Genomic DNA, 16,132 nt, shown 5'->3' with positions numbered 1-16,132 from the left:
AGTAAGAAATCCTTTTTCCTTTGTCATTCCTGCTCACTTATACTAGGAGCCTCCTGGCAGTCTATGAGAGAGACTGGAGACATTCTGTCACCCACCTTTATTGTCACTCTAATCTAAGGAATAATTGCACTGGAAAAAATTCCAGATCCCAAGGTGCTCCGAGCTGCCAATAAACCTTGGCCTGCACCTTTAAGACATGGCTTTCTGTACCATCTTCAAGGCAAGTGTGGGGAAACTTGAGAGACCCGTACCCAGGGACAGCTGAATGACAGGGACAGCCTCAGGTCTTCCACACAGGTGCTGCAGCTGGTGGGCCTCAAGGCTACCCCTGGTCTTCCAGGACAGTGAGGAGAGGCGAACAGGAATGTTGCTCTGAATCTGAGAGGCCCAACCCCTGCATCCTATTCTTCAGGGCTCTAGATAGTAAAGGGCCCCATGTGGCAAAGGCACCACTGGCTGCCCTGCCCAAGACCCCGCCATACCTTCATTTTCCTCCAGCTTCCGGATGTGGCGCAACACGGGTTGCAGATTCATGTAGAGACGGTGGCTGTTGCTCAGGAGCTGTAGCAGGTGTCGGGAGCGCATGGGGCATCCCGTGTAGTAGATGAGCTTCCTGGCTGAGGGGAGGCCATCTGGCAAGATCTCAAATTTCTTACCCTGTGGAGCGAAAGCACACGTTGGATTCGGGAAGAGAAGTCTCTCGTTTGCCAAGGTCCCCTTCATTGTCTTCTTACTAAGGAAGACTCCAGACTCAGAAATAGATGTAGAAAGCTCCATCCAAAATTCACTCAGAGACAAATTATTATTTTTTTATTCAAAAATGCCACAGGACTACATTTACCAAAAAAATTCAGGAAGTGTCTAGCCAGGGTCTTCTGGTAAACACTGACTGGGAATGATAGTCAAGGAGTATCTTTAGTTTCTCTGGCTAAAGGGGCCGTTTATATGATGGAGAAAAGAGGGGCCCATCATGGAAGCATCTTCTAATGCAATTCCAACACCCTAGTTCAGCAAACAAGTTGACAAATTCTAGAAGCATAATGCAGTCACATATTAGTTAAACACTATGTACCAAACACTGTGCTAGTCACTGAGAAAATGACAGTGGGTAGGACAGAAAAGGTGCCTACCTTCATAGAGATATGTTCTGGTGGGAGAGACATACATAAACACATAAAATAACTATAGTTTGTCATAAACTCTGGGGAGGAAATAAAAAGTTATGAGAGCAAACACCACAAATTCCTATTTAGGGTTAAGAAAAAAAAAATGGAAAAACTTCTTTAGCTGGATCAAAGAGGGAGGCTGGGGCGGGGGTGGGGGGCGTGGGGAGCACCTGGCTGACTCAGTCAGTAAACTGTGGAACTCCTGATCTCAGGATTGTGAGTTCAAGCCCCAAGCCCCACTGGGCATAGAGTCTTAAAAAAAAGAAAAAAAAAAAAAAAAGGAAAAAAAGAGGGAGCTGGAAGCTAGAGGGACAGTTAGAGGGATAAGAAAAGAAGAGATAGAAGTAGTGTAAGTATCTCTATCAGTAGAGATATAAGGAATCTCTTGTTCTTTAAGCCTGGGATCATTAACATAAAGTTCATTAACGTTAAGTTAAGAAGGAGAGTTTGGCAAAGTTTCTTATAGTCATTGGATATTACAAATTCCTTCACCTCTTCTATTAATGAATACGGCAGCAGGCCTGCAAAGGAATATTCCAAACAATTCTCAGCCAGAGGGGAAAAGTAAAGCAAAGCGGGAGGCATCTTCCAACTATACACTTCAAGTTAATACAAAACAATATGGCTTTGTGTCTCTCAGTTGGGGATGGAGTTTTCACCCCTCGACTTTTCATTTTAAAGGAATCACTGGTGGATCCCAATGCTAGAATGGTAATAACTGTCACTTAATGAGCACTAGGAAGGTATTAACTCATTTAATCCTCACAATAAGCCTATGGGGGAAGACAAATTATCCCCAATTGGGAACAAAGAAACCAAGGCACACAGGGTAAGTAACTTACTCAAGGTCCTACAACTTGGACAGGAATGGGCTGGCCACGAGAAGAATCAACTGCGACATTCATCAGAACAGATGCCTTGTTCCCAACCCACATCCACTGAATCAAAAATTTCAGAGGAGGAGGACGAGACCTAGAAATCTTTATCTTAAGCTCCTCACATAACGCTGATGCACAACTCAATTCAGGAACCACGGAGTCCAGGACCCTTAAAGCACTCAATTTCATAAATGCATTTTATTACTACTCAATTTGGGACATGACAGGGACAACTGGGGTAATAATATCCTCATTTTCATATTGCTCAGATCCTTTCACAAAGGGCCTGGATGAGAGAGACCAAGTGAGGAGGAGGTCAGGCCCCATTTGATGTATGAGTAAAGTGGAATCAGACTGAAGTATGCCCAAGTAATTAAAATAATGTAGAGTCAGGAACAGATCTTTTGACTTCACAGGGCAGTGTGGAGTCAGTGCTCAAATGCTATTTGGCAATACAGCCCTTTGTTTATATAGGCCATCTTCCTTATGGGAGAGAAGCACACGTGTACAAATCCTTATTGTCCTACTTTCTTTGGGCATTTTTTCCAACAATTTCTGAACAAAGAAAAAAATATGGATTTTAATGACCACTAGACATACATATTATTAACTGTAATTCTTTGAACCCTACCAAAAACCAGATATAGCTGGCAAGGTAGAGAAACAGCTGGGAAAAATCATGAATTTGCTCTTACAACGAAAAAAGAATACTATTCTCGATATTCTAAAAATAACAGCATTTCTGCTATTAAGAACTGTAGACCTTTCTTTGTAATGATGAGTTTCAAAGAGATAGATATGAATAGAAACATCTTGTTATCATTCTTTATTCTCTGCTCAAAAGAAGCAACCTCCAAAAGAACTGGTGAACCCCCATGCTATGAGTAATTTATCCTGTGATTATGGCTCTGTTTTCTGATCCCTTTGCTTTTAAAAACAATTCTGTCTGATAAACTCATCTTGTACACTCCCCCTACTACATTTCTTCTGTAACTAGAGTAACTTAGGAAAGCACAGTGGGGACCAAACCCACAAGTTAAAATTAGTAATTCCTTTGCTGTAAGATTCTTTAATTTTAAGTTCACTCTTGGTGAGTGGCAAGGATTAAAGCACATACAGTAAGAAAATAAGAAAGCTAGTTGTCTTCTTTGACAACTTTTTAAAAATACAAACTTTTTTTGCCTGGGACAGTATTATTTTTAAAAACAAAACAAAAGAGGGAACAACAAAAATCCACAAAAACAAACAACGGGGCAATTTTTCTTTACTCGGTTATTTTAAACTTACCACAAACACCAACTTTCCAACATTTGTCCAGGGGAAATCATAAAGCAATTGCTTCTCTTCATCTAAATTCTGTGGGAAAATTATAATGCATACAGAGTTACAGGGGAAAATGCCGGACGCTCTACAATGGCTCTAACTTCTCTCCCGGAAAACTAAAATACAGTAATTAAACTCTGATAGGGGTCCTCAACTCTCTTTGGAGATGTTCAGATAATAATGAAAAGATTAGTGACACAAAACTGTAGCTCTGGGTTCCTGAGTGAGTCATTATCTGGTCTTTTAAGGCAATCTTTTCCCTTTGAGCCTATCCTTAAATTTAAATAAAAAGTCCAAGACTCAGGCATTCAAGAGATGAGATAAGGCACTTAGACTTTCATAACTGGATATTTGCCTAAATCAAAGATAAGAGAACCTTATAGTCTCCTTGGTCTCATAGAAAGAGGCATTCTCTCTCCCCTGCTGACGGCTGCAGTATAACACTACCCCACTTGCAAGAACGTGACAGGTATTATTTATTCAAGTGACAGGCTTTATCAGAAAAGTGTAATGGAAATTAAAATGTCTGGTCTGGCACTGTATTAAAATGTCATTTTTTTCTTTACACAGTTATAATGCTCCAGAGGATAAAAGAGAATATTTGAAATCCATAACCACAAAGAAGAATGTCTGTATATTAATGATCTATTAGTGATGAAATTGGGTCAATCTTTGGCTTATTCTTTTCTGTTCTGGAGGACTTACTACTGTCGAGGTTTGGACTGTATCACTTTATCTATCCTACCTCATCCACATCTGGAAGAAAAATAGGAAGCAATGGCCAGAAATGAACCAGTGAACCTATCAAAGGACCAGACAAGAGCATTTGTCAACATAAGGCATAGTAGGTACCGTATGACACTAATTCCTCATTTACGAACCTGAAAAATCTGTATTCCCCGCATGGTCAATCCAAGGGTCAGAGAAGCTTCAATTTCCCTTTTATCCTATAGAAATAAGATCACATGAAAAAGTACGTTTTTCTTGTATAATGGACTATTAAGCACCAAAGAAGAGAAACAGAAGGAGAAATCCCAGGATTAGAAAGTTTTTGACTAAAATAACTTTGCTCATTTTTCTGCATCCCTACTTTACTATAAGATTTAAGAAAGTCTTGAGTACATACTAAATCAATAATGATATATTCTACTTTTTAAGCCACTGAGATTTCAGAACATTAGTACTGTCACTATATCATATAACACTCTCATATCTGATAATATTCTAAATATTTACATTAATGAAACTCTGATAAACAAGACTATTTTTGCCCCTTATCTTTATTTTTAAGTTTTCTACCTTTTCTCAGGTATTAGAATATTGAATACAATGTTATAACTATATTCTGAGATGCACTAGATTTTATAGGTTTCAAACTGTGTAACCTTCCAGCTCTGAAGCCAAAATCAGAGGCAGCCTAATACTTAAGGTTGTCATTTCATGAGGAGAAAAGGCTGTATGTAAAGGCTTTATACTTAGTTTGGAAAGAAAATACTTATATCTAAGAAATTCAATTATCACTTGCCAATACAATATACATTCTTTTTTTAGCTTTATTTAAATTCATTTAATTAATATATATTGTATTATTAGTTTCAGAGGCAGAGTTCAGTGATTCATCACTTGCATATAATAAGATATCCATTCTATCAGCTAAACCATAAAGTATAAAAAATAAACTACAATGAGCATATGGGAAAAAATTCCTGAAATGGTCTCTGAATTTTAAATGTATTCTGAAATTGGGCCACGTCTTTTAAGTGCTTATCTGTAATAATGGGATATAAGGTATGAAGTTCTAAACAGAATATAAATAAAATTACTCAGTAACCAAAATATTTTCATATGAGATTCTTCAATAAAAATAAATGAGTCTGTTTAGGGCCTGTTTTCCCATGAACATGGGAAGAAATGTGTTTAGAAAATGCATCCTTGTCTGGCATAGTAAAGACAAGACGTGGCCTATTTTCACTATTTGGGCTGTTTTTTCTAACGTGTATGTTTTTACATCAAGAAAGGCACATACAGTATAGGTTTAACAGGAGAAACCAATCTATTACTGTGAGTTTAGGTCAATTTCCTCTTCAAGGCTACTCTGATTGCTTCCTGAAATAAGACTGTGCTCATAAAAACTCTGGCTGGGTGGGCACAAGGTGTGTGTTACTGTGAAAAGGACTCAGGAGTTTCTTTTCCCAGAATGTTGCCTGTCCTCTCTCTATTTTATAATTTCCACTTTACAAGCAGGTCTTAAAAATGAAGCATTTTAAATAGCCACTTGATTTCTCTAAAGAATGAGAACTCTGCCCAATATCTGTTTCCCCACTTCATTCAGTTATATTACTATTAATTATCTTGTTTTAAGCAGGTGAGAGGGTCATTTTCCATGCCATACAGAAGTACCACACCGTATGCCAGTAAAAGATTAACTTTTACACAAAAAATAAGTTGAGGAGATTTACTTTACTAAAGAATTCTTAATTCTTTAAAATACTAAGTTCCCCTATCAAAGCAGCAGCAGTTGGTATTTACTGAGCACTAATTAATGTGCCACACATTCCACCTGGTCATTTCAGATTCACTATCTCACAGAATTTTCCCAACCTTGTGAAATGTATAGAACCCCAGATGGCCAAGGATTAGAGTTGTATTTGCCTAGGATCCCATAACAGTGGTAATGTAGGGTTTCTAATATCTGACTCTAAAGCCACATTTTTCCTTATACACCATTCATGCTTCCATTACATTTTAAAATACAAACTGATCATCAAATGTCATTTTCTCATACACTGAGGTGTCACAAATGAAGTCTCTTAAGGAAAAAAAGAAATAACAACACACAATCCTTCAGGAATTTGGCCAAAGAGATCTTATGGAACTCAATTATGCCTCTCGAGGGTGACAGGACATTAACGATGCATCTCGTGGGCATGGAATCAAGAAAAAAAATTTTTTTTGGTACCGTATTAAGTTTTCTGACCCAGCCAGGGCGATTATTCAGTAACACATCCAAACTATACTCCAGCCTCCATTGGTCCGGTTATGCTAATCTTACCACAAAGGGTGTAGTAGTAAGAAAAAGCCTGACAGTAACAGTGATGATGCTAACAGCTGAACATCAGGCTTAACAAGTGCTGGGCACTGTTTTCAACACTTTTTATCCGTAAATTCTTCTAGTCAGGCAGACCCGGGTTGAATCCTGGCTCTGCCACTTGCTAGCTTTGTGCTCTTTGGTCTGTTTCCTCTTCTGCAAAATGAGTATCACAGTTTCTATCTTACAGAATTGTGAGAATTAAAAAAATAAATAAATAAAGTGTGCCCCAAGGAAATAATACTCAATAAACATTAGCTGTTGTGGTGGTTCTTATTTGTGGATACAATGAAGTATGGCTTCACTCTGAGGAATATTAAAAATTACTAATCAAATAAGTTGCAAATGTTAGTCCCCAAGGCAGACATGCAGATTTGGAAAAGAGAAAAATAACTATTTCATAATCACTGAAAAGCCACATTCATGATCTGAAGCCACTTTTTATCTCAATATTAGAACCACTGAGGAAGAAAGATTCCATTGTGCTTCCAGGCCTGAGAAAAAGCATCATTAACTCCAAGACTGAGCTACGACAAGAGTTCACCTGAAACTTTTTTTTTTTAAAGCCCTTTAATGGGGCACGTGGGTGTCAGAGTTGATTAAGTGTCCAACTGTTGGTTTCAGCTCAGGTTGTGATCTCAGGGTCAGGAGATCGGGCCCTGTGTAGGGCTCCACATTCAGTGTGGAGTCTGCTCAAAATTCTCTCTCTCCCTCCCCTCTGTCCCTTCCCCCACCCTCGCCTGTGGGCCTGTGTGCTGTCTCTCTCTCAAATAAATTTTTTTAAAAATTACATATAAAAAGACCATTAAAAAACGAAATGACAAATTTTAATAAAAGCTTCTTCTAATCGAGAAGGTATTTTTTGCTCAGAAGCTGTAGACACACTACAGTTCAGTACCTTATACAATCTGTAGTAATGCACGGCAACGTCATCCAGTCGGACAGCCTCTTTGATGTATTTAAGATGAGCCTCAGAAGCTGTCAGTGCGAACTGATCTTTGTGCATGTTTGGAATGTGCTTCAGGATGTAGTCCTTCCCTCTCTTGGAAACAACCTGTTGGAATACAATGGGCATGCAATGCGACATTTGTTGGAAGGATGGAAGTCCTACTCTCACCCCCAAAATGAAGAAAGGACAAGAACCTAAAATAGGCCATGTAAACTGGCTAATTTCCAGTAGGAAATTTACCACTTTCATTCCATTTTCACCATCTGTTATCTTACTAGGCTGAATCAGCTAATACTAGAAGCTACAAAGACGATTTAGCTGTAATACTGCATATCTGAGAAGAAAAATCACAAGAAATGAGAAAAATATGTTCTCTTGGCTTTAAACTCATGGAGAGAAAAAAAACATGCAAACTTGCGAAATTTGGTACACATCACTGTTTATACTTGCAAAATGACTGGTACCATGAAATACACTGACTGTCAACATTATCTTCAGGTTCTGGATCCTACTTAACTCTTCTAAAATTACAGCCAGAGTGGGAGGTTCTAAATGTTAATCCAAAGAAGGCAGGGGACTGAGAGGAATTCTCCGAAACATTTCTGGTTTTTGCATAAAACGCTGTTATGAACGCTCAATTTGAATACTTGTGAGAAAACAAGTTCATTCAAGCATTCATTATAATTCACCATGGCTCAGGTTTTCATGGGACAGTAGCCTGAGCCTTTAAATGCCCCAAATATACAGTAGCCAGCAGCTTCAGACTAAGAAAGGTGCTGATTAGTTCAATGAGGATTATAAAATATGGAAAGAATTATGTGAAGGCAGCAAAAAGATTAGTGCTTAAAATGATCAGAATAACAAAATTAAATAATTTTTAGATTGAAAATGTTTTTACAGATACTGACATTATGTTTCTTCCTACTGAATTATACATGATCAATTACTGGGCCATTTAAGAGGTTTTGCTGAGAACTCAGAGTTACAGATTTTTTCCTTCTAGCCTCCTTTTACATGGAGATCACCTAAGTGAGCATTTGTCAAACTTTCTTCAGTCAAAGAACTCACAGAAAATAGTATTTGTAAGGGCACTAAAGTAGGTGGCTTTGGTGATCCCAAAGATTGAAGGAACTCAGATCTCAGCATACTGGAGGCTGTGGTGCCCTGACAGGGAGCTCGGATTTTTAAAGGACCAAGATTCAGTGAGTACCTGACAACAACCAGGCAATGAAAATATGGGCTAATCAGAGACACTGATATGTAAAAGCCTGACACCTTTTGTGGTTTCTCTTCAACAACTGGAGCACTGTTAATCTGTCCACAAAAACTTACGTGGAGCACCTCACTCTGAAATGCTGAACAAACAGTAAAGGTGACGTTTGTGCCTGTCCTTCAGAAGATACTAAACAACAGTTTACTCGAGGAAAAAGATAAACAGATCATTTGAAAAGGAGATGCAAAATGTTCTGTCGAGAGTCTTACAGAGCCCAGAGGTGGGGGGGTGGGGGTGAGTACGATCTGTTTTTTTTTTGTTTTTAAAGATTTTATTTATTTATTTGACAGAGAGAGATCACAAGTAGGCAGAGAGGCAGGCAGAGAGAGAGGAAGGGAAGCAGGCCCCCTGCTGAGCAGAGAGCCCAATACGGGACTCGATCCCAGGACCCTGAGATCATGACCTGAGCCGAAGGCAGCGGCTTAACCCACTGAGCCACCCAGGCACCCACGATCTGACTTTTTAGAGTTATGTTTTTCTCCCTCCAAAGGGAAGAAGATGGAAGCTTGAATAAGAAGAAAGCAAAGACAATGCAAATGCCAAAAGCAGGCCAGCAACTCCAAGTTGCACCCTAGTTAGTACGGATAGCAATCTTCTTGCCTGTTAACTCTAAGGAGCAGATGAGCTGTATCGAGAGATCATGTGTACAGTGCTCTCAAGTGTTAAATTTATATTTGGGCATCATGAAAGGTTTTCCTGGCCACAAACATCTGGGTTCCCATTTCTTGAAGCAACACGAGTAGCAGCATAATGAACTAGAAATGTGCTAGAGAAAACACTTTAAAATTTGAAAACAGTGCCTACCCAAGATGGGAAGTAAGCCTCTGGCTCAAAGTATTTTCCATAGTGCTTATTCCTTTTGAAGTTCCCAAGATCAGCCTGCAGGGCAAAGGCTGCCAGCAGGAAATAGGCCTCTTCTCGGAGCACACACTGAGAATGAAGCACTTGTTTTCTCAGGTGCCAGTAATAATAGTATCTTGCTGTTCTGTCACTGGGAAAATAAAAGAAAACAGAACTCACATTTGATGGAACAATCTGATGGCATGTAAACAGAACCCAAATCCTGCTATCCATCTGGTGACAAGAGCTCTTCTGTTTCTGCTCCCTCTTCTTCCCTCCCCCAAATCAACTCCATGAAAAAAAGGGGGGAGGGTTATATCTAATACCTGATTGCTGCCTCACACAGGTCACAGGGAGGCAGAACTCCAAGTTAGACTACCCAACAGCAAACATACCATTTCCAGAGGCCTATAACATTTGATTCATTCAGAGAATAGAAACAAGGTCTGAATCATTCCACTCCAATATGGTAAACATTTCATTGAACAAGGATTAGTATAGAAGCCTAGGCATTTGTTGTCCACATTAAAATCATTTTGCTGTGATAATGCTACACATATTTCATAAACAAGGACAAATCTGAAGGGACAATCCTGGCTCTAATGTTTTGCTGTTCTCTTTTGGTTTGGTTTACAAGTACTCTAAGGCCCTTTTAAAAATATTTCTGTTTATGTGCCCATTAAAAAAAACTTAACTCTACATTTTTTTTCTTTCTCAGAATGAATGAACTGGGAAAAAAAAGTGTGCCTTAAATCTATTTTTTAAGCAGATGTTACCTTATGGGTGTGGTTTTATAAGCACATGTTATGACAATCATGATGCTCCTCACCAATGGAAATACTAATAATGCACTCATTACAATCTGTTGAGGTCAGAAATAAATATAGTTCCCATTAAATACATACAGTAAGAAGTGCTGACCGGGGGAAAACATGGTCAAGCTCCAAAAAATGTCACAGGCAAATGGGATGCCTTTGTGATCAAAGTAAAAATGCAAGGGGAAAAAAAAGTGTGTGTGTGTGTGTGTTTAAGGAGTTTATTTGCCTTCCTATTATTTTAGGTCGAATGTTTACCTGAGATTCATAGCTCATTAGCTGATGACAATAAAAACATGGGTTGACTTCAACTAAGATGGTGTTTAAGTATGAAAAGTTTAAAAATAAGGCATTTATGTAACTTTTTTCCCCCTTGGGACAGAATACTCTCCAGAACACTTCTTTTTATAATGCTGACCACACAGTGTTTGGACTAGTTCATCCCTGGGGAAAAGGACAGAAAAACGTGGAGAATTAAACATTCATTAGTCCCAGAGGGTTAATTAGTGGCTACATAACATATTTTGCTTCTTTTCAGCACATTCCACACTTAGTAGGTAAAATGAGTAAAAACTTTACATAAACTTGTAATAACTAAAAAAGTTTCTTAGCCTTTTAAAAAAATTATTTATGGGTTCATATATTTTTTACTGTTAAATTTAAAATATTGGTATTACAAAATACAAATATTAAGAGTGAACTTCACATATAACTCATTAGCCAAATGTATCTGTCTCTTTTACATGGCGTTTCTCAGAGTTTAAAAGTAAAGAAGTAAAACAGAGTCCACATTTCCAGTATTTTCTATGGGTCAACAAAACCACCACCTCTGAAAGTTTCTGGCACTGAACCCTCCTATAAAAGTGATAAACTGAGCTTCTGAGATGGTAAATTCTGGGTCTGTATCGTGAGCATAGTATTGTTCACGCACCCACTTCCGGAAAAAGAATCAGTCACCTGCCCTTGCCAAACTGCATCTAGGATTCTCACAGGAAAGCTCCAGTGGGTGTAATCTTAGCTTTAAAGCTACTGCCAACAACAGAAGCAAGACCCCAAAAGTGAAAAGAAAACCAGGCTGTATAAACACCATGCATTTTTATAGGGCAGAGTTCTTGCTTGCTTGCCCTACTACTCCCCTCCCTACCCCCAGAAAATAATATAATCCTTTAGTTTTTCTATTCTTCACAAAAATGCTAGTTCCTTCTTGAACGAAGTATCTTTTTGTTGACTGATTTGTTATAAAAAACGTGGAGTATGGAAAATGTGTGGCAGTGATATTATTAACATTTTTATCGATAGTTTATCATTCATTCATTCAACAAATATTTATTTAGTGTCTACTGAACCTCTGTTCTAGGAACTGAGGATACATGAGTGTATAAAAAGATTTTTTTTTTTTATTCCTCCCCTTTGGAATTTTTATCATAGCAGCTGGAGACAAACACATGCAGGGACTTTATTCAGTATGTTAGAAGGTGAGTGTTGCAGGAGAGTAAAGGTATAGAATTCCTGTCCTCATACCTGATCAGTCTGCCATTTTCCACATAGTACTGCACACGGAAGTGAATGATCATGGGAGGTCCAAATTGGTCAATACCCTAAAACAAAGACACATATAAAAAGCAAGATATTTTTAGTTACTACAAGGGGTTTCCAAATCAACAAAATACCGTTATTTACAGGACAGTTTTAAAGTCTTGAAAGGTTTTATCTACTTCTAATGTGGGGGAGGGCAGTAGAGGCAGGCAGAGGACAGATAACTGTCCCATATCGATGGATACCAAGTTCATGCAAACCTGGGAAGTTATAAAGCATCATCACGTATCTGATACTCATTCACCGTAATGCCAATGACAACACAAGGGAAGATAAAAATAAATACCAGTGGAAATTTCTAGTTGAGATCCAGCTCCTCTCTCAGCTCTATCCCCTGTGGTGACCATTTGCTCCTCATTACAAATGTTCTCTTGTTCCTCTGACATTCCACATACCAAATTCTAATATGCTGTTTGTTTATTTAGGCTTTAATGTGCCTTACTTTGTAGTTGGCTTTCAAGAAGCCTTCCCGTTTATCCCAAGAATTCTTAAAATACAAATTGGAGGATCTGGGATTAGACACTAGGGATTTATTCCTGATTTACTAGGATGGTCCTGGAAACACTAGGTGAACTCCCTGTGAATGATCTCCCAATGTAAACGGAATTGATGTTTACTAAATAAAGACATCACCCAAACAAAAAGTAAACAAAGTATCAAAGGTTAGTAAAAGTAGATTAAAAAATTATGAGTAACTTCTAGAACATCAGTTTTGACAGCTAATAATAGAGTCACAAACGAGGAGTAAGCATGTTTTCCATGGTTTTCATTTCAAAGCATTATCCCAAAATTACTACAAAGTTATTATCCAACATTATTTAAGAGATTTTTTTTTTTTAAGATTTTATTTATTTATTTGACAGAGATCACAGTAGGCAGAGAAGCAGGCAGAGAGAGAGGAGGAAGCAGGCTCCCTGCTGAGCAGAGAGCCCAATGTGGGGCTTGATCCCAGGACCCTGGGATCATGACCTGAGCCGAAGGCAGAGGCTTTAACCCACTGAGCCACCCAGGTATCCCTAAGATATCTTTTTAAAAAAAAATTTTATTTATTTATTTGAGAGAGAGAGAGAGAGAGAGCAGCACACAAGCAGGGGGAGTGAATGGAAGAGGGAGAGGGAGAAGCAGCCTCCCAGCTGAGCAAGGAGCCCAAAGTGGGGCTCTTTGGACCCTGGGATCACCACCTGAGCCTAAGGCAGACACTTAAGTAGCTGAGCCACCCAGGCACTCATTTATAAGCAGAGATCTAAAATCTACTGTTATATGCTATAAGCTCCTAACACTTCATTAACATGATATTGTGGAACTTAATTATTCATTTCCCTTTCCCATTCTCTACAAAATATTTTTATGAATTAAAATTTTTAAATTTAATATTTTTTCTAGTGTATAACAGCTAAAATAAACCCTTTAAAAAATCAAAATAATTTTGCTTATAAATGTAATCTCACCCAAGTGACTTCGTATTGTCGTACCTTGCTGGCCTCTTTCTTCCATTCTTTTGGACAATACTTATACAGCTTTTGTGACAACTCCATATAGACATGTTCATTATCTGCACATTAAAAAAGGAGACAAGATGACAAAGAAAAGGTTTAAAAGAAAAGAATATATACAAAGACAGGTTTTTTTTTTTTTTAAGCCTCAAGATTTGTAAATGTGTTCTGAAGTCACACAGTACCATAAAAACTCAACAAGATTACTGAGCTTTTTTTATGAATTATTTTGCATTTTCAATACAGAACACATACTATTAAAAATCTGTAATATTTAGAAGAAACAATAGCTTCTCCCTCCTGTTTTTACTTAGTTTCTATGGTCATCCTAATGCACAAACTTCCAGCACTGTGGGCTTCCTTGCTCTTAGAGAAACATGCTTTTGTTGTTGAGTTCACAGAGTATTATCATCAGAGATGCAGAATAATGAAACAGGGCAGAAACACCATCCTAACTGCTATGTAAGAAATTAGGGAACATTGAGGATAACTACCTATTTCCAAGTGAGGGGCCTGACCCACAATTTGTGAACAACAGCCTTTAAGACTATTGCTTCTCTATTCTCCACTATAACACAGCCTGCTAAAATGGCAAGCCATTGCTCTCACTGCCTTTGGGATTGATCCTGTGGAATGAGAAGAATCTCATGCAAAAAAAGAATGCCAAAGTGTTTCCTCAAGGGGATGATGTTCTTGAGATGAGCACAAACTATGATTGCTGAAAACTCATGTAAAAATGATCTAAACATGTGAAGACAAGCTGGTAAAAATATTAAAATTTTCAGATTTCCCAAAGAAAATCTTTTAAAAGAGATATTTCACAACAAAACCTTTCAGCATTCCTATCTCAAAGTTCTAAGTCTTCTTTTTTAAAGATTTTATTTATTGGAGCACCTGGGTGGCTCAGTCATTAAGTGTCTGCCTTTGGGTAGGATCATGATCCCGGCATTCTGGCATCAAGCCCCATCTATCAGGTTCTGTGCTCAGAGGGGAGTCTGCTTCTCCCTCTCCAGCTCCTCTGTGCTTGTGTTCCCTCTCTCGCTCTCTCTCTCTGTCATAAATAAATAAAAATTGTTAAAAAAAAAAAGATTTTATTTATTTATTTTAGAGAGAGAGCAGACGTGTGTGCAGGGAGAGGGGCAGAAGGGGAAGAGAGGAGAGAGAATCTGAAGCAGACTCCTTGCTGAGCTCAATCCACAACCATGAGATGATGACTTGAGCCAAAACTAAGAGTCAGCAGCTTAACTCACTGAGCCACCTAGGCCCCCAAAGTTTTAAGCTTTTTTTAAAAGTTTATTCCTTTTTTCTAAACACCACTAAGGGAGTATGCTCATGGAAAGCACTGCATAAAAATGTAGTGTCTGTTTGACTACTCCCAGGATAACAAGCCTGACCACACTGTCACTCCTGTCTGAACGCTGGAGGTGGGGGGAGGGAGGGGGGTTGATGGAAAAAGAGCCCTAAGACAATAGGAAGGGTAGAGCTACTGTTTATAAATGACATATTAATCCAATCAATTTGAATGAAAGGGATAGGGAAAAAGGTCCCAGGGACAAAAAAGGGTGCTACTTAAATCCACTTATCAGATCAACTAAATTATCTCCCATCTCTCATATGCCACCAATTAACATGAAATGAACAAGACCAGACAACCTTCCTATTGAATAGGATTTGAGTTTGGCTTGAGCTGCCATCTGAGGAAGCAATATAATAAACAGAACTGAGACTGTTCACTGTGTAATAGCACATACTTTTAAACTACCACCACATCTCTACCATCTGACAGTTTGAGCATGGCCTTATATTTTAAGAATTCAAGAGCACATATCAAAATCTGACAAAGCAGGTGAAGCAGTAATATCCAGTTGACGTGTGAGAAAAGTGAAGTCAAGAGAAGTCAAGTGATATTTCTAAAGCCACACAGCTAGCTAGCAGTAGAACCACAATTAGAACCAGGTCATCTGATTCCTTTTCCAATGTTCTTTCGCCACACTACAATCTCTCTTTTAAAAAAAAGGTATCTTAAAGACTCTCGTTTTGAAATCTAAGGAAGCTGTAAACTGGTTTTATTAGACTGACTTGTTGAACGACACAGACCAACAGTCTGGCTGTTGTCATAGAATTAAAAGAATCAACTTTGAGTTTAGAATAAAAGTAAAATTTTTTAGAATCTATAGGGCATCTTATTTCTCCTGGACCCTTCCTCAAAAGAGTAACTGAAGGATACACTGTTAGAAGGATGCACTGATAGAAGGATGGGGCTAAGCATTTGTATTTTTATCACTTTAACTATTACAGGAAGAAACTGAAGAGCAAATGGTGGATTCACTGGTTCTTGAGTTGCCCCTGCTCCATGTTCTCTGGCCTCTCCTAAAAAGACAACTGAAAATGGTTCACATTTTGGTGGAGAACGGCCTTGTTTATCAGCTGATCATGACACACTTTCCCACCTGGCAGATCTAAGCATTTTATGGTACTAACCAGATTCTCAACATGTCATAAACCTTTAAATTTAAACCAATTCCAGTAGTAGAATACGATCCATAAAGAAGTATAAAATATAATTAAGTACATTTCATAAAAAAGTATTCTTGAAAAACTAAACAAAGATATAAAAGATATGTCTTTTGACATGAGACTAGAGAAATTTAAAAACGTGATTTGGAAAAAAAAAAAAAAGCTCATCAGGAATGGTTGCAGGTAAATCCTAG

General features: G+C 38.2%; 1 protein-coding gene across 4 annotated transcripts in view; it reads right to left on the bottom strand.

The window, feature by feature from the left end:
• The window catches only part of FRMD6 (FERM domain containing 6), a 74,280-nt gene that overhangs the window by 14,473 nt on the left and 43,675 nt on the right, over positions 1-16,132 (bottom strand). For 3 of the 4 annotated variants that reach the window (XM_032344215.1, XM_032344214.1, XM_032344216.1), the window contains exons 4-10: positions 13,377-13,480; positions 11,854-11,930; positions 9,482-9,668; positions 7,354-7,509; positions 4,249-4,314; positions 3,332-3,400; positions 483-657 (exon numbers count right to left, since the gene is read on the bottom strand). In XM_032344215.1, coding sequence (XP_032200106.1) covers positions 483-657; positions 3,332-3,400; positions 4,249-4,314; positions 7,354-7,509; positions 9,482-9,668; positions 11,854-11,930; positions 13,377-13,480 — 834 coding nt within the window. The remainder of the gene's footprint in view (positions 1-482; positions 658-3,331; positions 3,401-4,248; positions 4,315-7,353; positions 7,510-9,481; positions 9,669-11,853; positions 11,931-13,376; positions 13,481-16,132) is intronic. The other variant, XM_032344217.1, reaches the window with a different exon arrangement.

Source organism: Mustela erminea, chromosome 5 (assembly GCF_009829155.1).
Source record: "Mustela erminea isolate mMusErm1 chromosome 5, mMusErm1.Pri, whole genome shotgun sequence".
Lineage (NCBI taxonomy): Eukaryota > Metazoa > Chordata > Mammalia > Carnivora > Mustelidae > Mustela > Mustela erminea.
The sequence above is the reverse complement of the archived record's forward strand: the minus strand, read 5'-3'. Positions and strand labels throughout refer to the sequence as shown.